A 27,073-nucleotide genomic window follows, 5' to 3' on the forward strand; every position below is an offset into this window, starting at 1 on the left:
TTGTTTCTGTATTGTTTTATTCCATTGTAAGCATGTTTTTGTCAGGTTAGGTGTTATCAGCATGTTTTTAGTGGAGGCCACTTGTTCAAACACCGGAGCCCTACAGGAGCTTTTGGCTTCATCCTCAGTCTCAAGATTCTTTTCACTCTTCTACAGCTGTCAGACAAAGTGTTGGGCTCTTCTCCAGAGATTCAGGGAACACCCTGACGGTTCTGACAGAGGCTTGGTCCCCGGAAGGATCACCAGCACACTTAATTTTCACTTGTAGAGTAGTACCATTCAGGAAAAAGATCTTAAACCTTTCATTAATTCTACAGGAAGCTTTTTGGCTTTGTTGTGCGTGTGTTTGTTTCAAAATTAATGGTATTGTGGTTTTCTTTTTTCTTTCTTTCTTTTTTTCCCCTGAGACAGAGTTTCTTTTTGTAACCACTCCGGTTGTCCAGGAACTCACTCTGTAGACCAGGCTGGCCTCGATCGCAGAGACCCGCCTGCTCTGCCTCCCGAGTGCTGGGATTAAAGGCGTGCGCCACCACCACCCGGGTATTTGTTATTAATGGGTAACTTCTGAATTACTGGAACTATGGAAAACGAACTTCCGGGGAAAGTTTGAACTAAGACCTCCACGGGAGACGGGAACTTCAGCTCGGCCTGGAGAACACCGCTCCGCGTTTTGCCTCCAGCTGCGGACCCCCCGCCTCAGGCTCTGACTCTGCCCAGCTTCCAGGACGCGCCCACATTTCCGGCTCCGCTGGAGTCAAGGCAGCCAATCGAGTCACAGGGCGACCGGGCAGTCGAGCTTCCGGAAGCGGCCTCTCTACCCGGAACCCCCACTGCCTTGTGGGATAGCGGCGGCATTCGATGTGCTAGAGAGGTTCTCCACGGCGCACTCAGAAAGTACGGAAGCCGAGAGTGCCGGTGCAGCCATGGCGGCGCACCTTAAAAAGCGGGTGTATGAGGAGTTCACTAAAGTGGTTCAGGTAAGCTCTGGCAGGCACGGTCGTGGACCGGTGGGCGCGGGAAGGTTGTCCTCACCCCACGCTGTTCTCCAGATAGGCGCCTAAGCTTGTGTAACCGGCTCAGGTTCAGGCTCTCAGCCTGCACGTCAGGGGGTGTGTTAGGTCGAGGCCGCTGTTCTCATGCGGAGTCTTTTTTTTTTGTAGTTCTGGGGATAGAATTCAGGGTCCTAAGCGTGCTAAGCAAGCACTTTACCTCCGAGTCACACTCCCAGCCCACTTTCAAAACAAAACAGGACAACAACAAACACAATTATTAGAAGAAACAAAGTGCTGTATAAGTTTAAAAACTCTTCTCATTTTAATCTCACGGCTTGGTCGTGCCAGATCGGGTTATATTTGCATCCCTCTGTCCTCGGCTGGTGGCAGAATCCCTCCTAATTCTTGTTCCCTACTTTCATTGACAAAGTGGGCTGTATGCAAAGCTCCAAGGGGCTGGTCAAGGGGTCTGTAGAATTCAAGCCCCAGACAAAGCAGGTGAGGGTCACAGGACCGCTGCACCGGCAGCCTCCCTCGGAGGATCGACTCCCTGTCAGAACTGTCAGTGTGCTCTGTAGTATGTCTGTAGAAGAGAAAGCTCTTCAGTCTGCCTCTCACATTTCCTCATGTATACAGATACATGTAAAATGCGATGCAGAACTTTAAAAAATTATTTTTTAGTGTTTGGTAGTAGTGGGATTGAACCTAGGACCTCCTTGTGGACGCTGAGGCGGGTGTTCTACCACCGAGCTACTGAGGATTTTGTTAAAATGCAGATTCTATTCATTATGTCGGTGAGGTGATTTCTGACCAGCCCCCAGTTTATGCCAGCAAATCACCAGCATTCTTAGATCTTTAGGCAGAGCAGTACCATTTAGGAAAATGATTCTTTTTATTTTTATTTTTTGAGAGACCAGGCTGTTCTTGAACATGCAGAAATCAGCCTGTCTCTGCCTCCCAAGTGCCAGGATTAAAGGCATGCATCACCATGTCTGTTGGAAACCTTTTCTTCATTCATTAATCCAACAGGAGGGATTTTATTTATATTTTTATATTTTTAAATACTTGAGTGATTTCAGTGTACTATGTATGGTGGGAAGTCTTTGGCTACAAAGTCTAATATACATCAGAGTGCCTGCCTCTTGGGAGCACATAGCTGGAGTGCCAGACAGTGCATCTGTGTCCCTGGAGCTGGAGTTAGACAGCTGTGAGCCACCATCTGGGTGCTGGGAATTGAACCTGGGTCCTCTGGAAGAGCAGGTGCTAGTAACCCTCACCCATCTCTGCAGGCCCAACTTTTTTTTTTTTTTTTTTTTCTTTTAAAGACAAGGTCTGAGCCAGGTGGTGGTGGCTCAAGCCTTTACTTCCAGCACACAGGAGGCAGAAGCAGATGGATTTCTGTGAGTTTGAGGCCAGCCTGGTCTACAGAGCAAGTTCCAGGACAGCCAGGACTACACAGAGAAACTATGTCTTGAAAAACAAAAAACCAACCAACCAAACAACCAAACAAACAAACACAAAGTGTCATAGAGCTCAGGTGCCTCAAACTTGTTGACATTTAGCTTCTAAACCTGCCTCCACATCCTGGTTTATGCAGGGCTGGGGATTGAACCTAGGGACTTGAGCATGCTAGGCATTACTCTACAAACTGAGCTACATTCCCAGCAGCCTCTTATAATAGCTTTGACTGAGAGTTGGCTTTAATATTTTGTTGTTCCTTTTCTGTGAAATTAGTTCTGAACTTTGAATGAATCAAGGGTCCGAAAGCTTTTCAGAGCTCCTGCATCTGTGGCTTCCTTTGGAATTTTCTAGCTCCGTATTCCTCCCTCCCTCCCTTTCTTTGTAAAAGATTTATTTTTATTGGTGTGTATGTCTGTGTGAATGTATTCCATGTGTTTGCATGCCTGTGGAAGCCAGAAGAAGGTGTCAAATCACTGGAACTGGAGTTAGACAGATAACGTATTTGTGAGCCTCCTGACCCAGGTGCTGAGAACTGAACTTGGGTCCTCCGAACAAGCGGCAAGCGCTCTTAACCAGTAAACCATCTCTCTAGCCCCACCACATTTTCTTTCTATTGTGGTAAATATAGATATTGTAAGCTTGCCAGCCTAACAGGGTTGGTTTGTTTGTCTTTCTGTTTTGCTTTCTTTTTTTAAGGTAGAGGCATTGGAGCGTTTACATTGTTGTATTGTGTCACTTCTCTCCTACATTCTTTTTGTAGCATGCCATGTCTCTACACATCTCTGAACTTTTGTAGTTGTCTATTTTACACAAAATGTATGCCATTCTTTGTGACTTTTTATCCTATACTGAGTGGCCTTGTGTTTTTGCTTCACGACTTGATTGAAAGTTCAACAAGAGGTTAGTTTCTTCTGCTTCCATGCCGCTCTGTTGTGCTATTTGATCTCATCACCCTGCACTGCTCTACCTGCCTGTGTGAAGCTCAATCCTAATTTGTCTTAACAATAAAAACCCAGAGTCATATATGGAGGGTGAAAACTGAAAGATCAGAGAAGCAGAGCAGCCAGCCACTAGAGACTTCTTACCTCTACCAATGCTCAGACTGAGTGGTTGATCCTGTCTTAGACTGAGTGGGGCTGAGATCCTATCTCCACCTCCCTAGTGCTGGGATCAAAGCTTGATCCTCCTAAGTGCTGGAATCAAAGGCTTGAGCCTCCCAAGTGCTAGGATTAAAGGTGTGTGCCACCACGGCCTGGCCTCTATGGTTAACTAGTGGCTAGTTCAGCCCTCTGATCTCCAGGCAAGCTTCATTTGTCAGAACACAAACAAAATATCATACAACACCAGTGTATGTGTCCTTACCAGTATGTGTTCCTTGATGGCAGAAATAATAGGACCTGGCCCCCTAAAATGTTACAATGACAGGTATTATTCCCTTCCTTACATGCCCCCTGAGGGCAAAATCACTCCTCGATTTGAGCCAACTGCAGTCTAGGTAACATTGAGAACTAAATCTGTGTTTTAGAGCCCCGCTCTGTCTCCCGAATGCTGGGGTTGCAGGTGTGTACACCCAGCCGGCAGAAAAACTCATTTTAAAATTTTGTATGCGTAGTTACCATAGAGTGATGAAATGAAATCTTTGTATTCTGGTGGTTTTTTCTTTGTTATGAAAATGAGGAGAGAGAGTAAACTGGTGTGTGTCCAGTGCTTATCATATGTATGTATAGTCAAAATAGAATAATTTAGGTTTCTCACATAACCCCTTGAAATGGTATTGGGATGCTCTTCTTATAAATGAGAAAGCCTCACCTAACTAGTAGTGTATAATTCTTTGGACTTCAAAGCTGCTTTTTTTCATATTATATAATGTTCCTGACTAGAATTTTCCTGGCAGATCAAATTTGAGGGAGATCATTGCTGCCTACACTAAAGTAATATATTAGAGAGTAAAGGAAATGAGAGGTTATGACATTTGTCTGTGCCTGCCTATTTTGTTAGGACTTGAGGAACCTTCGGTGACAGGTTACCTTTTATACAAACTTAAACATTTTTAAATATTCCACCATGTGGGTTCTGGTGATGGAACTCAGGTCATTGTCATGCTTGGTAGCAAGCACTTTTCCCCACTGAGCCATCTCACTGGCCCTATGATGCCATATTCCTAAAGTTCTATTAGCTAAGCTTGTGTGTTAGAAAGGAAAGATTATTTCCACCAAATGAATCCAAGTTAAATTTGCAGACTGTTTTCACATCTTACCTTCTTTACTGTCTTACAGCAACAGCAGGAGGAAATCGCTACTAAGAAGCTCCGACTAACAAAACCAAGTAAATCTGCTGCTCTCCACCTCGATCTGTGTAAAGCCACCTCCCCAGCAGATGCCTTGCAGTACCTACTCCAGTTTGCCCGAAAACCTGTCGAGGCAGAAAGCGTGGAGGGGGTAGTTAGGATTCTCTTGGAACATTATTATAAGGTAAGAACCTGGGGGATTATTTGTAAGAGAGTGCTGTGTCTGTCTGCAGAATGAGTTAATGTTGTAGAGAAGCAGGAAGGCATTCATGCATATGCTAGGCACCATGGATACCGAGATTAAAATGAGGTGTATGCTATCCTCAGAGGCTCGCAGGGTAGTAAGTGGAGACAGGCATGCAAATGACATGCTCAAAGGACTGTGAGTTCTGTGTGTAGAGGAGTGAGATCACAGAGTATCAGCCATGTCCCTTTTCTGCATTTAGCTCTGGAATTAGTGTGCCCATCATCCTGCTGTTGCCGTTTAAGGCCTCCATGCCTACTGCAGTAGCCCTCTTCCTTTGTTTTTAGAGTAAAGTGGCATTTTTCCTTTTTATAGAATGCCTTGCTGTGCAGCCAGGGTGGCATCAGATCCCCTAGAACAGGAGTTATAAATGGTTGTGAGCTACCATTGGTGATCAAGCCCAGGTCTTCTACGAGAGGAGCAAGTGCTCTTAACCACCTAGCCATCTCTGTAGCTCCTGTTTACATTCATTTTTGTAATGAGTTTGTCTTTATACTTCCTCTGGCTGGTTCCAAAGCACTCTCTCTTTCTCTTCACTTATAATTTAAGATTAATTGTACAAAAACGATGTTCCAAAAGTAATGTGCATACTAAATGGCATAGTAGGTGGGATTTTAGGTCTTTTGACCATATCTGTTTTCCTTTCCCTTGCTTTAGGCCTGGTTGCGTCTGTTGCTTCCTTAGAAACTAGATGAGCTGGTTGTGGTGCATGCCTGTAATCCCAGTGCTGAGAAGGTAGAGACAGGGAGATTGAGAGATTGCAGCCAGCCTGAGCTACAGTGAGCTTCAGGACATCTTGGGCTATAGAAGCAGACCTTATCTCAGAAAACCAAAAACCAGGCCAGGGAGGTTGGCTCAGTGGGGTAAAGGTGCTTGCTACATAAACGTGACTACTTGAATTGAATTCCCAGAACCCACATAAAGAAGCTGGATGCTGTCAGGTCAGTGGTAGCACACACCTTTAATCCCAGCACTCAGAAGGCAGAGGCAGGTGGGTCTTTGAGTTTGAGACCATCCTAGTCTACAGAGAGAATTCCAGGACAGCCAGGGCTGCACAGAAAAACCTTGTCTCAAAAAACCAAACCAAACCAACCAGCCTATCAACCAACCAACCAAACAGACAAACAAACAGAAAGCTGGATGCTGGCAGCACACCTGTAATCCCAGCATTCCTATGGAGAAATGGGAGACAGAAGCAGGGGAACTACCTAGCAGTTTGTAGGCCAGCTAGCTTGCAGTATGTAGTACAACAGAAAGGAGAGCCTCAACAAGGTGGAGCAGTGAATCAGCTCTCAGAAGTTGTCTTCTGACCGCCACACAGATGCTGTGGTACATGCGTACCTGCATACATGTGTACACACGTAAATAAATAGATGGGAAGTAAAAAAACAAAACTACAAAAACAAAAATACATAGGTGAGGTGTGGGGTGGTTATGATCACATTTAGATGGCAGTTTGATTTTTCCAACCCAAATTTAAATACTTTTATCATTGGTATAGAAAGAATACTTAACATCAACATTGATAAGGCACCCCTCCTCCAATTTCATACATATTCATTTTTTAATGATTTATTTATTTATTATGTATAGTGTTCTGCCTGCATGTGTCCCTGCAGGCCAGAAGAGGGCGCCACATCTCATTATGGATGGTTGTGAGCCACCATGTGGTTCCTGGGAATTGAACTCAGGACCTCTGGAAGAATAGTTAGTGCTCTTAACCTCTAAGCCATCTCTCCAGCCCTCATATATATTCATTTATCATCTTTTCAGCATTGGGTATTGTGCCACACACAGTGTGGTGAAGAAAGGGACATATTCTTTTGTTTCGTGGGGAGAAATTTCTTAGCCCAGCAATCTTGGAGGTTAATCTAGTTTTCAAGCTAAAATGGCAGACATCTTATTTTTGTCTCCCTTGCAGATCTATCTTCAGTCAGTTGTACTTTCCTGCCCCAACTTTGTAATCAGGCTCTGATTACAAAAAAAGTTGTTGATGTAGAGTTTTTCTAGTGATAACAGTGGCAGCTGCTACCCCCACTCTCCAGCAGTGATGCTGAGTGTCCAGTGCCAGCCTTGTTGGAGGGGAAAATGTCTGTGACATCCAACAATGACTGAATAGTGGAGATGGGTACTTTTAATGTCAAATGCACATTTTTAGTTTTAGAAGTTAGCGACATCATGGAGATGTAAAAATTTCCATTTACAGTATTGAGTGTTACATTGGTAGAGTGAAACTCTCTTGAGTTGTATGAGTTAATTTTTCAGAATGAAGCCCAAGAATAGTTGGATCTTTGAATATCCTTTGGGATGTCAGTTTTCTGTATACTATGTGTTTGATAGCTAAGAGTAGCTTTTCAAATGACTGTAGACTAATTTCTAAGAGGTCTTATTAAATAAAAAATACAGGGCTAAATATAGGGGTGAAAGCCTTAGAGATCAGGGAAATAGGAATAGCCACCAGCTAACCTTACCTACCATGCCACAGCTTCCAAGTGCTACGACTTCCTGTCTACCCAGGCTTTTATTGCCTTGCTATTCTGCCTCTCATTGGCTCTTAGCCCAGCTACCTCACTTTTTTGTCACTGCCTGTCTGTATAGACCTCCAGATCTCTATGTTTGGTATTGGGATTAAAGGCGTATGTCACCACCCTGACTACTAGTGTGGCCTTGAACACACAGCGACCCTGCTTGCCAAGTGATAGGATTAAGGGCTTGAGCTACCACTGCCTGATTTTTGTTTACTTAAATGGCTTACTCTTTCCTCTGATCTCCAGGTAAACTTTATTCATTAACATACAAATAAAATATCACCACAAATGACAGTTGTTTTTTTTTTTTTTCTCCAGGAAAACGATCCATCTGTGAGACTGAAAATTGCATCATTGTTGGGATTATTATCGAAGACTGCAGGATTCTCTCCAGACTGCATAATGGATGATGCCATTAACATACTACAGAATGAAAGTAAGTTGCAACTTGAAAGCTGTATAGTCAGAGAAGAAATTTTTAGTTCTTATGTAGAGAATTTACAACAAAGGTTTGTGTTGGTTGTTATTAAAAGGAACATTTTATTTGCTTTTTTTTTTTTCAAGATAGGGTTTCAACTGGGCATTGTGGTGCACACCTTTAATCCAAGCACTCAGGAGACAGAGGTAGGCAGATCTCTGTGAGTTTGAGGCCAACCTTGTCTACAGTTCCAGGACAACCAGGGTGGTTACAAAGAGAAACCCTGTCTGGAAAGGCCACCAAAACAAAACAATTGGGTCTTAACTCTAGCCCAGGCTATCCTGCAACTCACTAGGTACCCAAGATGACATGAAAGATGACATAGTCCTCAGTCTGAGTCCCCTGGCATAAGCCACACTCCTTGTTCTTCAAAAGGAATTTGAAGATGGTTCAACAGAGATATGTACATGTATTTGTATTAGGGCTAAAATACCATTTTATGATAGGGCTGCAGCTCAGTTGTGGAGTGCTTACTTAGCATTCCTGAAACTGTGGGTTTAGTCTCCATCACTGCATAGGCTGTGCAAGTTATAGCTCAGTTGTAAAGTGTGTGTCTAGAATGTATGAAGTCCTAGGTCCGATCCCTATGATCACATAAACTGCTCGTGGTGGCTCATGATGTAATCCTCGCACTTGGAGGTAGAGGCGGGAGACTCAAAAGTTTAGGGTCATCCTTGCCTGCATAGGGAGTTCAAGGCTAGAGACTGTCTCAAAAAAAGTGTTTCTATTTTCTGTCTATAGCTTTATCTTAATAACTTTCATTTGTGACTTCTACAAAGTGCTGTATATTTAGAATAACTTATTTAACATAGAAGGCAGGTATTATTATCTCTTTAAAAAACAATTCCAAGTATTTTTGTTTTGTTTTTGTTGTTGTTTGCTTGTTTTTGTTCTTTTGTTGTTGTTTTTTTTGTATTTTTGAGACATGGTCTTACTTTGTAGCTCTGGCTGGCCTTGAACTCTCTATGTAGAACATATGGGCCTCACACTTACAGAGAGCTGCCTGCTTCCTTCTCAAGTGCTAGGGATTAAAGGTGTACATCACCAAGCGCGGTTCTAAATAAATAAATACACACACACACACACACACACACACACACACACACACACATTGTTGGTTGGTTGGTTGGTTGGTTTTTTGGGTTTTTTTGAGACAAGGTTTCTCTGTGTAGCTTTGGAGCTCTGTAGCTCAGGCTGGCCTCACACTCACAGAGATCCACCTGGTTCTGCCTCCTGAGTGCTGGGATTAAAGGCATGTGACAACACTGCCTGATGTCTCCTTTCTTATATTTAGCTTTAACTGGAAATATTTAAAAGGGTCTTCATCAGTATACTATTGCTGTGAAGAGACACCATGACCTGGCAACTCTCTTTTTTGACCTCAGCAACTCTTTTAAAGGAAAGCATTTAATTGGAGCTTGCTTTCAGTTTCAGAGGTTAGTCCATTATCTTCATGGTAGGGAGCATGGCAGCAGGCAGACATGGTGCTGGAGAAGTAGCTGAGTGTTCTACATCCAGATCTCCAGACATCTGGAAGAGAGAGAGCCTCTGAACCTGGCTGGGGTTTTTGAAACCTCAAAGTGTATCATCCCCAGTGACACTTCCTCCATCAAGGCTACACCTACTCCAACAAACAGTGCCACACCCTAAGTATTAAAATATATGAGCCTATGGCTGTCATTCTTATTCCACCACATTCCACTCCCTGGTCCCTGTAGGCTTGTGGCCATAGCAAATGTAAAAACACATTCAGTCCAACTTCAAAAGTCCTCATAGTCTATCTCAGTCTCAATACTGTGTAAAAGCCAAAATTCAAAGTCTCTTCTTAGACTAAAGGCAATCTCTTATCTGAAACCTTCGTAAAATCAAAGTAAAAAAGTAGGTCACATACTTTGAACATATAATGGCATAGGATATACATTACCATTCCAAAAGGGAGGAAAGGGAGCATAGTGAGGAAATACTGGACCAAAGCAAGACCGAAAACCAGCCGGGCACACTCTAAACTCTGCATCTCCATGTCTGATGTCCATTTTCAGCCCTCCTTTCAGCTTTGTTGACTATAACACACTTCTTTCTCTTGGGCTGGCTCCACTCCCTCTTAGCTCCCCTGGCAGGTGTGGTGGTCTGAATAGGTGTGGTCCCCATAGACTCCTGTGTTTGAATGCTTGGCCCATAGGGAGTGGCACTATTAGAAGGGGTTGTTGGAGGAAGTGTGTCACTGTGGGGTTGGGCTTTGAGGTCTCATATACTCAAGCTGTGCAGTACACATTCTCCTGCTGCTGCCTGAGGATCAAGGTGTAGGACTCTCAGCTTCTTCTCTAGCACCATGTCTGCCTGCACACCACCATGCTTCATGCCATGAAAATAATGGACTAAACCTCTGAAACTAATCCAGCCTCCATTAAATGTTTTCCTTTAGAAGAGTTGCTATGATTATGATGTCTCTTCACAGCAATAGAAATCCTAACTAAGACAGCAGGTATCCCTTGACTCTGCCATCTCCAATATCTTGGAGTCTCCAGGATTCACTTTCACAACTTCAGGCAATGGCCTCTCTTGGGCCTCCATGTAGGAATACCTCTGACACATGCCTGGTCTCAGCAGCATTCCTTAGCCACAGAGGGAGATTTCATAACCCCTTTCTTGTATCCTTGACTCTAAATCCAGAACTACATGGCTGGAGCTGCCAAGTTCTTCTGCTTCCTGGGGCTGGAACTTGCCCCACATTCAAATACCTTTTCACCAGCTTTCTATTTTGGGTGTTTCCTTTACTCCTTAAGCATTTCTTTAATTCCTTTTTACGAGTTGGAAGCTTAGCTGGGTGGAGTCTTGCCCTGAGGCCACCATACTTATTCCATTTAGCATCAGGCTTTTCTTTAAACATTTTATCTCCTTGAGCACTGGCCTTAGCTCCATTACACTTCCTGGTGCTCCTTTTCTCCTTAAACTGTGCATTTTGTATTTTTCCTTGCTCAGCTTGCTTCTTTTCATTATAGATCTGCAGAAGAATGGCCACTCAAAACCACCTGCAATAGTCAGGCTGTTTTCCAATCTCCTCTGCCAGTGCCATTAATCCAAAACTCTTCAATTTAGCCTCAGGCAGAATTTTTGGACAAGAGCTGAAAGCAGCCACACTCTTTGCTAAAGTGTCACAAGAGTGGGTCTCTAGGCCATTTGCTAATACTCATCTCTGAAACCTCTTGAGTCGGGCTGCAGTAATCTGCACTGTTCTCAGCACCACTGTTCTCCACCTTCCTACTAGTATGGCCCATTAAGCCCTGCTTAAAATGTTCAAGTGCTTTCCTAATCCAAAGTCCATATTCCACCAATAGGCAGCATGGTCATGCTTGTCACAGCAATACCCTACTCCTGATATCAACTCTTCAACTTCTTAGTCAGTGGGTTTTTTGTTTTGTTTTGGGTTTTTTGAGATGGGGTTTCTCTGTGTAACAGTCCTGTCTGTTCTGGAACTTACTTTGTAGACTTCCTAGCTTTAGTCTATTGCTGTGAAGAGGCACCATGACCACAGCAACTCCTATTATAGAAAACATTTGATTAGAACTTGCTTACAGTTTCAGAGGTTTAGTTCATTATCATCATGGTGGGAAGCAGGTGGCATGCAGTTAGACATGGTGCTGGAGAAGTACCTTCGAGTTTTACATCCAGATCTACAGGCAACAGGAAGAGAGCCACTGGACTTGGCTTGGGCTTTTGAAACCTCAAAGCCCATCCCCAGTGACACACTTCCTCCAAAAGGGCCACACCTCCTAATCCTTTCAAATAGTGCCACTCCCTAAGCATTCAAATGTATGAGCCTATAGGGACCATTCTTGTTCTAACTACCACAAAGAGTTTTGATATTAACCCATTCCAGCCTTTCAAAGAGACTCTGGGGGCTGGAGAGATGGCTCAGAGGTTAAGAGCATGGGCTACTCTTCCAGTAGGTCCTGAGTTCAATGCCCAGCACCCACATGGTGGCTCACAACCATCTGTAATGAGATCTGGCGCCCTCTTCTGTACACATAATAAATAAATCTTTAAAAATAAATAAATAAAATAAAAGAGACTGATTATACAACATCCGTCCATGGCTAGTTTATTTATTTATTTATTTTACTAAGTCTTCTAATCCTGTCCCTTAATCATTTCTTAGAGATTTAATCTATCCCTCTTCTGAGTTTTAAGTTTCTGGCTTACCAAGATGTGCGGCAGATAGAACAGGACAGAATCATAGAGATCACGTAGTTGAACTCAGTGAAGTTATTACTAAAGTCAACTTGATACTTGTGGACACCATAGATAAAGAGGCTCCTAGTTATATTCAGCATACTGTATACCTTGTTCAAAGAGTGTGATTCATACTCTCTACTAAAAGTTTTTCATTTTAGTTCAGCATATATATGAGGGCTATAATTCCTTGGCAAGCACTGGATGAGGATATTGAGATATAGTTTATACTTGCTTCCTCAGAGCTTATTGTACCATGCATAATGACACAAAAAGTGTGTTTTAGAGGATTATAGTTAGTGAGCTGTGGAAGCAAAGTGGAGGGTGAGATCAATGCTAACTGGAAGGATCTAGAACCACTGAGTGAAGAGGTGGGTTTGTGTACTGGCTGGTTTTGTGAGTCACCCTGCCACAGGCTAGAGTCATCAGAAAGGAAGAAGCCTCAATTGAGGAAATGCCTCCTTGAGATCCAGCTGTAAGGCATTTCTCATTTAGTGATCAGTGAGGGAGGGCCCAGCCCATGGTGGGTGGTACCATCCCTGGGCAGGTGGTCCTGGGTTCTGTAAGAAAGCAAGCTGAGCAAGACAGGGGAAGCAAGCTAGTAAGCAGCACTCCTCCATGGCCTCTGCATCAGCTCCTGCCTCCAGGATCCTGCCCTGTTTGAGTTCCTGTCCTGACTTCCTTCAGTGATGAACAGCAGTGCTGTTCAGTGATGAGGTGTAAGCCTAATGAACCCTTTCCTCCTCACCCTGCTTTTGGTCATGGTGTTTTCTCACAGCAATAGAAACCCTAACTAACAGTTTGCAAAGCAGAGATGGAGTCAGGTATGGTGGCACATGCTCATAGTCCTGGAAGGGAGGAGGACCTAGAACTCAAGGTTATCCTTTGCTACTTGGTGTGTTCCAGGCCAGCCTGGACTGTGGGAGGCAGAGTAATGCAAGGAGAAAGGAGAGGAGCACGTCAATAAAAAGCAGAGCTGGGAATGCTCGCTCAAGAGCTACTTAAGGAACTGAATAGTTCTTTGACTGTCAGCAGGGAGCAGTAGACACCTCACAGTCAAAGGTTAGCCCAGTCCCATGGAAGCCTCAAATTGTCAAGACCAAATCCTCTGGATATTTAGCCTTTAAGTTCAGGGGATGAAAGACTGGGCAGTAGGATCCTTGTGACAAAAATTAACAAATAAGAGTCTATACTCCTTATCAAAGTAAATTAGTGTTGGCAATGACCTCTTTTGAAGTTTTGTAACTCGACCTTTTCTCTTTCCTAGAGTCTCATCAAGTCCTAGCTCAGCTGTTAGACACGTTGCTTGCAATTGGCAGTAAACTACCAGAAAGTCAAGCTACCCAGGTGCGATTAGTGGATGTCGCCTGCAAGGTAAGAGTATAATGCTCTTCATTCTGAAACGAAGAGGCTGTTGGAGCTCTGTGAGATCTGCCCAGAGCAGTCTTCAGAGAGAGGAGTATAGGACTCTCGGTGATGGTAAAAGTGCTCTTTTTAGTTCTGGTGTTGGGTAGAAATAAAGCTAAGTGCTATAGTAATTAATTCTTTAAAACAAACACATTTATGTGTTTATTGGGTGGGGGACATGGTGGAAGTCAGAGGACACCTTGTAGGAGCTGGCTTTCTCCTTTCACCTTGTGTGTTTTGAGATTGCCATTGAACCTGCTCCAGCCTCTACTCACCAAGCCAACTTTCTGGTCCTACTGTAATGGTTCTTATGAGAAATCCTGGTGCCTGGATTAAAGCAGTGGAAAGATGGAAGATGTGAGTAGATTTTGAGAATTATTTAGAAAGTAGTCTTAAATTGATTGATTTAGTTTATTTATTTGTGTATTTTTCCTGACCTGACCAGACTGTCCTGGAACTTGCTCTATAGACCAGGTTGGCCTCAGACTCACTGAGTGTCACTTGTCTATGCCTCCTAAGTATTGAGATTAAATCATGTAACACCACATCCAACCTGTTTTTATTTTTGACATTGACTACTACTGTTACTAAGATGTGATTTGGTTGCTCACTCTGTCAGTGTAAAAAATGATGGCACTTTGGCCTGACAAAGCGTATAGCAGACAATTGGCCCCTGGTTCTCTTTTAAAAAATTTGTATGTAGTTGAGGAGGTGCATTTGCCTTTGTGTGCACGTGTAAGTAAGAGGTCAATGTCAGGTACCCTTGCTTTGTTGCTCTCTACTTTATCTTTGAGACAAGGTCTTTTACTTGGAGTTGTCTCTTTTGGCCTGTGAGCCCCTAGGACCCACCTGTCTCTGCCCCTACTGCACTGGGGTTGAAGGTCCACTGGGATGCCACTACCAGGAGGATTGGAACTCAGGTCTTCATGCTTGTGGAACAATCGGTCTACTCACTGAACCATTGTCCCAGCTCCAGTTGGCAGTTTGTAATGATGGTGGCTATGATGTAAGACGTGACCTGTAGGGGAAGGATATCATAACATTGTATTTGTTGCCTGAAGGCAATGATTCAGTGTGCTAAGATTGAGTAATAGGTTGGTTATGTGTCATTGTTGCCTAGTTACCTTAATAGAGGCTAGAAGGTTTTAGTTCGTTTGGAAATCTAATGAAGTATGTGTAACAGTTTGACAGACCTTTCAGGGGCTGATTCAGTTAGCAGTTTGGTTAGGAAAAATGATGCTTCCATACTAAATATAAGTAAGTCACTTTAAAAACTAGTAACAGTCATTGTCTGCCTCATTTCTGGGTTTTATTTTTCTGTTCCAGTATCATTTTTTGTTTGTTTGTTTGTTTGGTTGGTTGGTTGGTTTTTTTGTTTTTGTTTTTTGAGACAGGGTTTCTCTGTGTAGCTTTGCGCCTTTCCTGGAACTCACTTGGTAGCCCAGGCTGGCCTCAAACTCACAGAGATCTGCCTGGCTCTGCCTCCCGAGTGCTGGGATTAAAGGCGTGCGCCACCACCGCCAGGCTTTTTCATGCATATTTTTGGCACTTACATGTGAGGCATTGTGGAGACGTAAGAGTAGGGTTTAATATTTTAAAAACTATTGCTACTCTGTGTGTGTTAGGGTGTGTACAGAGGTCAAGATGACAACTTTGTGAGTTGGTTCTCTCCTCCCACATTATGTGGATTCCACGGATTGAACTCAGTTTGCCAGGCAAGCAAGCACCTTTAACCTGCTAACCCATCTCACCAGCCCTCACATTTTTCTTTTCTTAGATAATATACAGGCAAAGAATGAACTGAAGTAAAATGCTTGATGGAATATCTCTGGATTTTTTTTTTCTGTGCTGAGATTTGAATCCAAGGCTTCAGGCATGGTAGGCAAGACTTCTACTAGTGAGTCTCACAGTCAAGCCTTGAGTGAGCCGTTTTTACAAAGAGGACCCCCATGCCGAGAGCCCAGGTTCTTGAAGAGGAGCTTTCTCATGAAAGCTTGCCCATGTTAACCTATGGGATTGAAACAAAAGTTAAGTATTCTAAACACTTACTCTGTGTATCAATCAGGTAATACATCATATTTATGAAACAATGTGTTCATTTAAAAAAAAAAAACTTTTTTAAAGATTTATTTATTTATTATGTATACAGTATTCTGCCTGCATGTGTCCCTGAAGGCCAGAAGAGGGCACCAGATCTCATTACAGGTGGTTGTGAGCCACCATGTGGGTGCTGGGAATTGAACTCAGGACCTCTGGAAGAATATTCAGTGCTTTTAACCTCAGTGCTCTTAACCACTGACCATCTCTCCAGCCCCTCATTTTTTTTTTAAACTCCAAGTTTGGGTCAGGGATGTAGCTTGCCTACCATGCACTATGCCCTCACATTGATTTCCAACATTGCAAAACAAAACAAAATAAAACCTCAGATTTACAGAATGATTGCAAATATAGTCATAAAGGATTTTTTTTCCCCTTGAGCCATTTGAAAGTAAGCTGTCAACATGATGCTTCATTGATCTAGAATACTTGTAAAGATACTCAATAGTACCATCAGAATCAGCACTAACGTGGTGTATTGCTAACATGTAACCTCCAGGCACTGGGATTGTCCTCCATAATGGCTCTTAGAAAAAAGATTGAGCTGGATGTGGTGGCACATGCCTTTAGTCCCAGCACTCAGGAGGCAAAGGCAGGAGGATCTCTTGAGTTCGAGGCCAGCCTGGTCTACAGAGCAAGTTCCAGGACAGCTAAGGCTACACAGAGAAACCCTGTCTCAAAAAAGAAAAAGAAAGAAAGCAAAAGGATAGGTTCAGAATAACTTTAACTGTCATATGTTAATAGTTGTCCTGAACTTGAAATAATTCCTGAGTATTTCCTTGATTTTATAACTTTGAAATTTTGATAATTTAGGGACCATTTCTTTGTAGAACATTCTTGAATTTGTATTTGCCTGATGACTTCTCTTGATTGTATTAAAACTGCCTTGTCTTTGACAAAACTGTCATAGCCCTGGAGCAGTTACCACTGCATAGTATTAGGGATACATTATTTTGAGTTACTCAGTACTGATAATGTTTACTGTTCATTGGTTCAATGGTATCTGCTCACTTTCTTCACTATATTCTTTTTCCCTTTGAAATTAGTATTTCGTGGAGAGATACTTTGAAATTATGTATTCTGATGCTAAAGTTTCAGTTTATATCAGTTTTGAATTTATTGTTTCTACTCTGTGGAGTGTAATCTCTTACTGTTATTTCTCCAATTTGACTAAGTAGGCACCTCTTCAAGCTTGTGTGTGTGTCTTTTTGACTTCTCAGTACTGTTCTTTAATAGTTCATTTGGGAATTGATAGAGTAAGATATTCTACATACATCCTGTGCTTTGTCTGCTCTAGCCCTGGTAGCAGCTTCTCTCCAAAAGAAGCCCTGATTCCCTCTAGTAGAGAATCATAGTGTCTGGAGATTTGTCTCCTATTGGTTCTAGATCCTGCCAAATTGCTAGTCAATACTAACTGTCATGGTCGTTTAGCTGTACCATTCTATTTAATTAATTATTGCTTGGTTGGTTACAGTGTTGGCAGGGATTGTACCCAGAGCCCATGTAAAGCTAGCCAAGTATTCTGCCACTGAGCTACAACCCCAGCCCTAACCCAGTTCTTCTTTACTTATGAAACTGGGCTTTGCTGAGGAGAGGAGTAGATGATTTCTGAGAATCCTTGAGAGACTGTTCCCACACCAGAGAGAGAGGGAAACAGAATGACAGCGACATGGGACAGGGGCAGGGGACAAGAAGGAAGGTGAAGGGAAACTAGTAGTGCGTATTTCAAATCAGTAATTTCACACATAGGAAACAAATGTGGACATTTTGGACTTGAAGGAGATCGGTAACCTGTTTTGGCAGTTGTATGTGTGGCTGTTACGTCTTGAAACTGTGTGTAACCTTTTATCTTCCTTACTGTTTTAGCTATGTGAATACTATGGTTTAAGGAGTATAGTTATTTTTAATATATTTTCTTTCTAAACTGAGCTTTTTGACAGCCTGTGAGGAAGACAAGTGAGAGGCCTACAGTCTGAGAGCCAGAACTTGACCAGACTACACCGCCAGCTGTCAGAGCTGCGGTTTTGTAAAGGCTGTTTTGCCTTGTGTCCCTGCTAACCTGGATTTTATATGTTGTTGAGCCTGTGTCTCCTTTATGCAATCTTCCTGTCAGCTCTGAGTGCTATGATTACGAGCATATGCTGCCAAAGCCAGGTTCTTTGTAATTTTGACTATATATTCCATAATTAATTTTGTAATCTTTTTCATCCATTCCCTTCTCATTTTTTGTTGTGTGCTATAGTATTTTAATGTGAATCTCTTGACATCATGTTGTATTTTCACAAGTACTTCAATAAATATCTCTAAATGATAAATATATTAAAGAATATTCAGGGTACAGCTGTAAGCAGTAACTCCTTAATATAGTATCCATTTGTATTAATATTGTATTAATTGTACTAAATATACCCTTGTTGGTATTTTCATTTTTGTTTTAGATTAGGATCCAAAAGACCCACATACTACATGTGGACAGTCTTGAATTTCTTTCAGTCTCTAAGACTGCTTTTTTTTTTTTTTCTTTAAATGCCATTGAATCATTTGCCTTGTGGAAAGCCTTACAGTCTATGTTTTTATTGTTCTTGTTTGGTGTCATGTAAATATTAACAGTATCTTTAGCCCAGGGAGATGGCTCATTGGGTAAGAGTGCTTATTTTGTAACCTGGTAACTTGAGTTCAATCCTCAGAGCCCATAGTAAAGGGAAAGAACTGACTTTAAAAGTTGTCCTTTTGGCCGGGCGGTGGTGGCGCACGCCTGTAATTCCAGCACTCAGGAGGCAGAGGCAGGTGGATCTCTGAGTTCGAGGCCAGCCTGGTCTACAGAGCTAGTCCAGGACAGGCTCCAAAGCTGCAGAGAAACCCTGTCTGGAATAAATACAAGAAGACAAACGGCACCATCAAAGACAGTATCATCTTTACTTTCTGGTACAAGATATCCCAAGTTCTTCTACAGGGTCTCACTTTGTAGTCCTGCTGGCCTAGAACTCGCTGTGTAAGACCAGGCTGGCCTCAAATCTAGAGAGACCTGCCTGTCTCTGCCTCCAGAGATTAAAGATGTGCCCTACCATGCCTGGACATATAGTTCCATTTCTTTGTCTAGTTCTTAACTCGTGTATGTATTCAATTTGTGAGAGTTTACTGGGCTCTAAATTTAAGGCTTTTTTTTCTCCATATTTCTCTCTGAAATTGAGCTGGGGTGGCCGTGGCGCACGCCTTAATCCCAGTACTTGGGAGGCAGAGGCAGGCGGATCTCTGTGAGTTTGAGGCCAGCCTGATCTACAGAGCGAGATCTAGGACAGGCACCAAAACTACACAGAGAAATCCTGTCTTGAAAAACAAAACAAAATAAGTTTTTAATTGGGTTTGGAGAGATGGCTAAGCAGTTAGGAGTGCATACTACTCTTGTGAAGGACGGGAGTTTGATTCCTGATGCCAGTGTTGGGCAGCCAAAGGCCACACATGACTTCAACCCTAGGGGATCTGACACTTTCTTCTGGACTCTTTGAGCACCCTCACTCACGTGTGCACACATGTGTGTGCACGTACATATTGGTGAAATTATTAAGGCCACTCCACGTAGTTAAAAGGGAGGTTTATTTTGTGGGGTAACTTACAAATGAAGGGATAGGTTGTAGGGTCTGGCAAAAGTATAGCGCAGTCCAGCGGTGTTCTCTGAAGAACTCTGCTCAGTCTACCTCCAGTGTCCAGGGTTCTGGAACCAAGAGAGACCTCTCCTCTCAATCCTGGGTCTTCAGCTACCTCCCTCAGCCCCGCCTTGTGGGCGTGACCATTACCAAAGCCTCAATGGGGGTTGGAACTTTCAGGCCAATGCTGGGATGGCTACCCACTACACGTACACAAATAAAAATAAATTTAGGAAAGTTCTTAAATTTACATTTTCTTAAATAATTCTATTGTCTCCTGGTTAGTTTTTAAATTTTTACTTATTTATTTTATGTATGGGAGTGTTTTGTCTGCATGTATGTCTGAGTGTCTTATGTATGCCAGGTGGCTGTGCGGCACCATATGGGTGCTGAGAATTGAACCTGGGTCCTCTGGAAGAGCAGCCAGTGCTTTAGCTATCTCTCCATCCCCCAAGAGTTTACATTTTTATTTGTATTCAAATTTGATAGTAGAGCTGGACATTGTGGTGTACTCCTTTAATCCCTGCACCTGGGAGGCAGAGGCCAGCAGATCTGTGAGTTCGAGGCCAGCCTGGTCTACAGAGCAGTTCCAGATTGGCCATGTCTTTTCATAATGAGACCCTGTCTCAAAAAAAATGGCTAGTAAGTAAAATGTGGAGACAGATTTTAAAGTAGCCGTTATGTTCAAGGCGAGGTGCTGGCTGTTGGAGATGTAAAGATGCAGGGAGGAGGAGACAAGAAAACTTCTAGTTTTCTAAAGACATAGTTTTGGGTAAAAAATGCTTGACATGAAAACCTGACAACCTGAGTTCTCCCTGAAACCTACATAAAGTGGAAAGAGAGGACCAACTTCACAGAGTTATCCTCTCGCATCCACATATGCACTCTGCCCCCCCCATGTCCCTCCCATCCCCAAACACGCGCAAATAATAAATACAACAATTTAATGACAAAACCGTGTTTTAGAAGGAGGTGAATCCTTGCAGTGTGATGCTGTACAGACCACTGAGAATGAGAATGCTGGGTGGCGGTGGTCCCTAGGGTCGATGGAGTGCTTTTTCCCCACTTTTTTGTTTATTTTTCAAGATGTCTTATTCATGCTCGTTCTCTCCTTTGTCTAGCACCTGACAGATACATCCCATGGTGTAAGAAATAAGTGCCTGCAGTTACTTGGCAATCTTGGCTCTTTGGAGAAGAGTGTCACGAAAGATGCTGCTGAAGGTTTAACTGCTAGAGATGTCCAGAAGATCATCGGGGATCACTTTAGTGACCAAGACCCACGTGTCAGGACAGCAGCTATAAAAGCCATGGTAAACAAAATAAAGAAATATCTGGGGATGGTTTCTTTTTGTTTTTGTGTGTGTTTGGTTTTTTTCCCCCTCCGAGAAAGAGTTTCTCTGTGTAGAGATTCACCTGCCTCTGCCTCCTGAGTGCTGGGATTAAAGGTGTGCACCACCACCACTGCCACCACGACAGCCTGGCTTTTTTTTTCTTTTCTCCCTTCCTTTTTTCCTTCCTTCCTTCCTTCTCTCTTTCTTGATATAGGGTCTGACTATGTATCCATAACTGACCTTTAACTTGGGGCAGTCCTCTTGCTTTAGCCTCACACCTGGCTCATCTCTTATGATTATGGTGTGTGCTGCTTTAGATATATTCTGAAATCCCCTAGTGCAAACTGTCTTGGTGGTGGCCTCATAGAACTGAAAACACAAGTTCCTGTAAGACAAGTATGCTTTTCTTTGGGGTTCTTTGGGACCCTTCATCTTTATCTCTGAAACAAGGAAGATACAATCTGTGTCTGTTACAATGCCAAGTTAGATCCCTCCTTCAGGTATACTGGTTCCAGCAGGAAAGAGTGTGACTCAGTTTTATGTATAGTAGGCATACTATAGATGGCCCTTCAGAAATGGAAATGGGAGCTATGAGGGAGGTGTTCTTCAGGGGAAGTTGTGGTAACTGTTTGTTCCTTGGGCTTCTTTCTTCCTGGACCCGGAACTGGACCCAGGGCTTTGTAAACGCTAGTCAAGTATTGTACCAGTGAGCTGCAAACCTGACCTTCTTTTCCTTTCTTACCATTATTTTATAATCTAGTTGCAGCTCCATGAAAGAGGACTGAAATTACACCAAACCGTTTATAACCAGGTACCTTACAACGATTACTTTCTGGAAGGGGAGGAGGTTCGTGAAGCAGTGCTTCTCAGGATTAGAACTCTTGGAGACTTTAGCTATCAATCAGTGGCCATGTTTATTGGGATGGATGTGAAGCCATATCTAAAACATACACTTTTGAGCACAATGTGGGGTATATATGTAATTCAGTAGTACTAATGCATGTGAAAAGAATTGTAATAAGATTTGTGGAGCTCAGTGTACATGAGTGCTAAATACATGAAGAAAGTATGATTGGAAGTAAAGAAAGTGGACTGGGGTGTAACTCAGTGGAGCCCTAGTACTGAAAGCAGTAATTACTTAGGGCAAGTTATAGTCTTCCTTCCCTCTCTGTGGCTGAGCCATACCTTGAGCAATTCGGTAAACTAGGATGTTCTGGAGGGTGACCAAGACCACAGATCATATGAGAAGATGGCAAATGAATTTAGTATTGGATTAAAACAGAACATTGGAGTTATGGAAAGGCTGTTTGACAGCTTAATCAAATGCCTTAGGAGATGGTGTTTCTACTGGAGGGTGATTGAGTGAGTCTTGGGATAAGCAGTCTAAATCCGCCCTCAGATCAGGTTTTGTTAGCTTACCATGAATAGTTTTATCTCTTGGTGGGAATTATAATTAGCCATGTCTCTGGGACTGATATATAAATACCTTTGTAGTACTGTGGGCTTTGAGTACTCTGAGTAGACTTTACTAGGTTTGATATTATTCTGGATATCTGTCACTCTTTGTGGGTCTGCTTTTCATATGGGGTATGATGTTACATAGTTAGAATACAGCCTGAGAAGCATACAAATGCCAACATTTCTTTGTTGGGCAAAGGTTTAAGAAATGAAAAGCAGTCTGGAGTATTTTGATTGGCATCCTTCTGTCGTCCTGTCTTCACTTTGGAAGGATTTGAACATGGTCTTTGAGAGCAGAGATTGACAGCTGTGCAATCCTTCTTTGCAGGCCTGTAAATTGCTCTCTGACGACTACGAGCAGGTGCGCAGCGCTGCAGTCCAGCTCATCTGGGTTGTCAGTCAGCTCTATCCTGAGAGGTGAGTACTGGGCGTCGACCTTTGCTCACTGCTCTGCCATTTCTTTCTCCTTCCACCGCACAAAAGTCATCTATAGAAAAAAGTGTTGAGATTTGTGGAACGGTGTGAAATGGCGGGGGGAGGCTACAGCTTTGATTATCAGGCTGCTGTGAACTGTGTGCTTTGGGAAAGATAACTAACTCTTTTGGGTCCCAGTGTCGTCCTCTGCAATTGAAGAAACTGAACTGTGTCTCTAAATTACCTTTTTTTTTTTTTGAGATAGATCTAGATAGAGAATGAGAATAAGAAGTTTAGTGTACTTTGGTTTAGGCCAAATGTTATATATAGAAGCTACCAGGTGTGTATGCTTGTGGGTCTGTGTCACATGCATATGGCGAGCAGAGGATGCAGTGCAGGAGTCATTTCTCCTTCCACCATGTCCATTCTGGGGATAAGGCTCAGGCCGGCAGGCTTGGCAGAAGCACCTTACTTTCCCAGCCATCTACTGGCTCTGCCTAAAAATATTTTCATAGCACTTCAATTATTGATTCACAATGATTCCTTGAGATGGAGATTTAGAAAGTGTATTCTGTTTAATAGGAGGGTGTTTTCTATAGGAAAAGGTAGGTTGTGGAATGGACTGATAAACCTATAGGAATGAGCTTTATTTATAGTTTCTGGAACTTACACACACTTGTCTGGAACTTGCTTTTTTCAGACTCAGACATAGAGGTCTGTTTTGTAAAGGTGCTAGGGATTGAATGAGGGTCAGCATGCACTCTACCTACCTCTGAGCTATAAATCTTTCCACCCCCAAATTCTTGGCTTCTTCATAAATCTTTGAACTAATACACTGAAAGTTTGCGGCTAGAAGTCACTGAACAATTTTCCCTGAGTGATAGGTTGTGCTGAAGTACCTTTCAGTCTAGGGTTCACTGTTTTCATTGATCTTCCTCGGAGTACCAAACCTGTAGGTAGGCTCAGGCTCATGCTTTGTCATATGTGGTTTCTCCCCATTTCTTTTTATTTAGTATTGTCCCAATACCGTCTTCTAATGAAGAAATTCGTTTGGTTGATGATGCATTTGGGAAAATTTGCCACATGGTCAGTGATGGCTCCTGGGTAGTTCGTGTTCAAGCAGCAAAGCTATTGGTGAGTTACGCTTTCTTTAATGAAAACAGTGCTTGTTTCTATAAACATTTTGAGAAATTGTAGATAGGGTCAGATATGTCATATTTTAGAAACCCCATGATTTCTTCAATAGCTTGCCCCCCCCTTTAGGTTATATGCTTCATTACTATGTTTATTTGCAAATAGGACTAACTTGAATATAAATGGTTACTAAAGGCAGACATCAGTCCAAACTCTTAAATCTGGAGTGTAATACTATCATGCTTACTTCTGTGCACAAAAGCGGGGCGGGAGGGGGTGTGTGTCAGTGAACAAACATGCATGAAAAGAAAAGGTAGTTAAACCTTTACCACTCAAATTCAACAGCACTCAGTGTCTTTTATCATGTGGGAGCCAGGGATTGAAGTAAGGGTTTCAGGCTTGGTAGCAAATGACCTTACCCAGTGAGCCATCTCATTAGCCCATAAATTTTTGTTTTCTTGTCTGTAAAATGATAAATGTAATACCAAGTTGAGAATTTAAAAAGATTAAAGATTGCCCACAGAAAGTATACCTATGAGTGTACGTGTATATGTATGCATATATTATGTGTGTTTCTAGCTGGGCGGTGGTGGTGCACACCTTTAATCTCAGCACTTGGGAGGCAGAGGCAGGTGGATCTCTGTGAGTTTGAGGCCAGCCTGATCTACAGAGTGAGTTCTAGGACAGCCAGAGCTACATAGAGGAACCCTGTCTCAAAAACAAACAAACAAACAAATAAATAAATACATGAAAGTGTATGTTTCTATATAAGAAAGAGGCATAACTATATGTAAATATGTGTGTGTGTGTATATATATATATATATATATATATATATATATATATATACTCTCATACATATGACTAAAAAGCCTAGTTGGCTAGAAATGTTGTAACTAGTAGCATTTGTAATTACCAGTGTTATTAGTAAGATTGGATTATTAATCACTCTTTAATACAAATAATTATGTAATTTGGAGCTGTGTAGATTTAAAGTTATTAAAGCAGGGCTGTGGAAATGGCTCAGGAAGGTGGATAGTTTGCTGAGTTAGGGGATAGGTGTGAAGAACTGTCTAGAGTAGTAGGGAAAGAAGACAAGGAGGTAAAGAGTAGTACAGTAGTGGGTGAGAGGTGTGTGATAGGATAAAACTCAAGGAAAAAGGAGAAATCAAGTTCCTTAAGAATTTAAAATGAAATGAGAAGGTGTTCAATTTGTCTGTGCTGGGCAAAAAGTGCAAGTTTTCCATTCCTCATTGTAACAAAACAAACAAATTCCACATGTAGGTGGTATTGGAAAATTGAAGACCATTTGAAAGAGATTGGGTTGTTATTATTATTTGTAACTCCTCAAAGAGGTTTCTTTTGTTGTTGTTATTATTCATAACTCCTCAAAGAGGTTTTTTTTTTTTTTTTTTTTTTAAGTCCCGCCAAGTAAGCAAATTCATACAACAGATAGTTACTGCTTTGAGCTTAGGTCTGTCTGGGATGTGTTTTTTTTGTGTGTGTGTGTGGAGGCTTCTTCAGAGTATGTTGAATTTTTCTTACCTAGTAAGGATCAAACTACATTTAAGTCTTTGATCTTAGAGGTTGTAACTTTTTTAGACTTTTTTTTTTTTTTTTTTTTTTTTGGTTTTTCGAGACAGGGTTTCTCTGTGTATCTTTGTGCCTTTTCCAGGATCTCGCTCTGTAGCCCAGGCTGGGCTCGAACTCACAGAGATCTGCCTGGCTCTGCCTCCCGAGTGCTGGGATTACAGGCGTGCACCACCACCGCCCGGCCTTTTTTACACTCTTTGCTGTATGCTTCTGTGCTTATAAGTGTACCAAGCACTGGTGTTCCTTGAGGCAAATGCTGATGTCCTAGTTAGTTAGTGACAGCTTTACATCTGATGTCCATCTTGGTTGGTGTTTTGCTGTCTTTTAGTCTCCTAATTAGATAGAAGCTAGAAGCATTAAAGCTAGAAAGAAGAATAAGTAAGTATACAGGCCAGAAATGGCTCAGTGGGTAAAAGTGCTTGTCTTACAAGCCCAATGACCTGAGTTTGATTCTCAGAACCCATGTAATGGGGGAGAGAGAACTGACTTCCTGATGTGTCCTGACTACCACATGGACATTGTGGTGTTTATGCATACACATACGTTACACATATACACAATTATAAGAAAATAAAAATTTTGAAAGCAGTTTTTGCTGTGGAGGCATGTTTGACACTGTTAATTATCTGGTTTCAGAGACACTTTATAAAGCTCTCCAGGGAAAGGGCTTTCTCAGGTTGCAGTTTAAGTTGGATAGTGGAAGTTATGCAGTTGAGGAGGTATATTATCTTATCTGAAGATGTTTAATAGGCAAACTAGCTCATCTCAGCTTCCATTTTTCACATTAAAAATGGACATTATTGGGGTAGGGACATGGCTCAGTGGTTAAAAAGCACTTACTGCTGTTTCAAAGGACCCAGGTTTGACTCCCGGCACCCACATGGTGACTCACAACTATCTGCATCTCTAGTTCCAGAGGACGTCCTCTTCTGACCTTCCACAGGCCAAACATCCGTGCATATAAAATAAAATTTAAAAATATTTTTAAAAATACATGAGTGGATAAATAAGTGTATAGAAAGAATAGAGTACGAAGGGATGGAAGTTAGGCCTGCTGGGAGGTAGAAACAATGAACATCAGGAGTTCAAGACCAGCTTCAGCTAGATAGTGAGTTCCAGCCAGGGCGATATGAGACCTTGACCCCCCCACCCCCCCACAAAAAAAGGGAAGGAAACAAAGAAGGAATGGGAAAAGATATGATGAGGAAGGATGGCTAAAACAAAGGGTTTCTGGAACCTGTGTTTATATTTCAGCTCTGGAATTTGTGACTATGTTACTTAGTATTTGTATGCCCCTCCCCCTTGCATAAAATAGGACTAATGATGGTATTTACTTCGTAGCATACTACTGAGGATTAAACGGGTTGAGCTATGTACAAAGCTCTCAGAACAGTATATGGAACAGAGTAATTTCTACCTCAGAGGTAGCTTCTATTACTGTTGTCCATATTTTTATTTTAACAGTCTATTCCTGATGATTTAGACCCTATCTTAGCTATCAAGAATAATGTTACCTTTATGCATTTACTTGTAAACTCTGAATGTTAAGATGATGTTTGGAATATGCTTTGGATTCTTTCTTTTTACAGGGCTCCATGGAGCAAGTCAGTTCTCATTTCTTGGAGCAGACTCTTGACAAGAAGCTAATGTCAGATTTGAGGGTAACCTGAATTCTTTGTTTAAACTGGGTTCCTATAACCAATATCAGTGTAGATACATGGTGAGCTGTGTTGATTTAATGTAGCAGTCCATGTATATGTTACATTAATTTAGGT

The 27,073-nt window shown here is 42.2% G+C and overlaps 1 protein-coding gene across 1 annotated transcript in view; it reads left to right on the top strand.

Moving 5' to 3' along the window:
* The first annotated feature begins 833 nt into the window (after window positions 1-833).
* The window catches only part of Ints4 (integrator complex subunit 4), a 73,262-nt gene continuing 47,022 nt past the window's right edge, over window positions 834-27,073 (top strand). The window contains exons 1-9 of the mRNA XM_036187313.1: window positions 834-977; window positions 4,730-4,924; window positions 7,831-7,948; window positions 13,488-13,594; window positions 20,490-20,678; window positions 21,460-21,510; window positions 22,486-22,574; window positions 23,585-23,705; window positions 26,888-26,959. Coding sequence (XP_036043206.1) covers window positions 924-977; window positions 4,730-4,924; window positions 7,831-7,948; window positions 13,488-13,594; window positions 20,490-20,678; window positions 21,460-21,510; window positions 22,486-22,574; window positions 23,585-23,705; window positions 26,888-26,959 — 996 coding nt within the window. The 5' untranslated portion in view covers window positions 834-923. The remainder of the gene's footprint in view (window positions 978-4,729; window positions 4,925-7,830; window positions 7,949-13,487; window positions 13,595-20,489; window positions 20,679-21,459; window positions 21,511-22,485; window positions 22,575-23,584; window positions 23,706-26,887; window positions 26,960-27,073) is intronic.

Source organism: Onychomys torridus, chromosome 1 (assembly GCF_903995425.1).
Source record: "Onychomys torridus chromosome 1, mOncTor1.1, whole genome shotgun sequence".
Classification (NCBI taxonomy): Eukaryota; Metazoa; Chordata; class Mammalia; order Rodentia; family Cricetidae; genus Onychomys; species Onychomys torridus.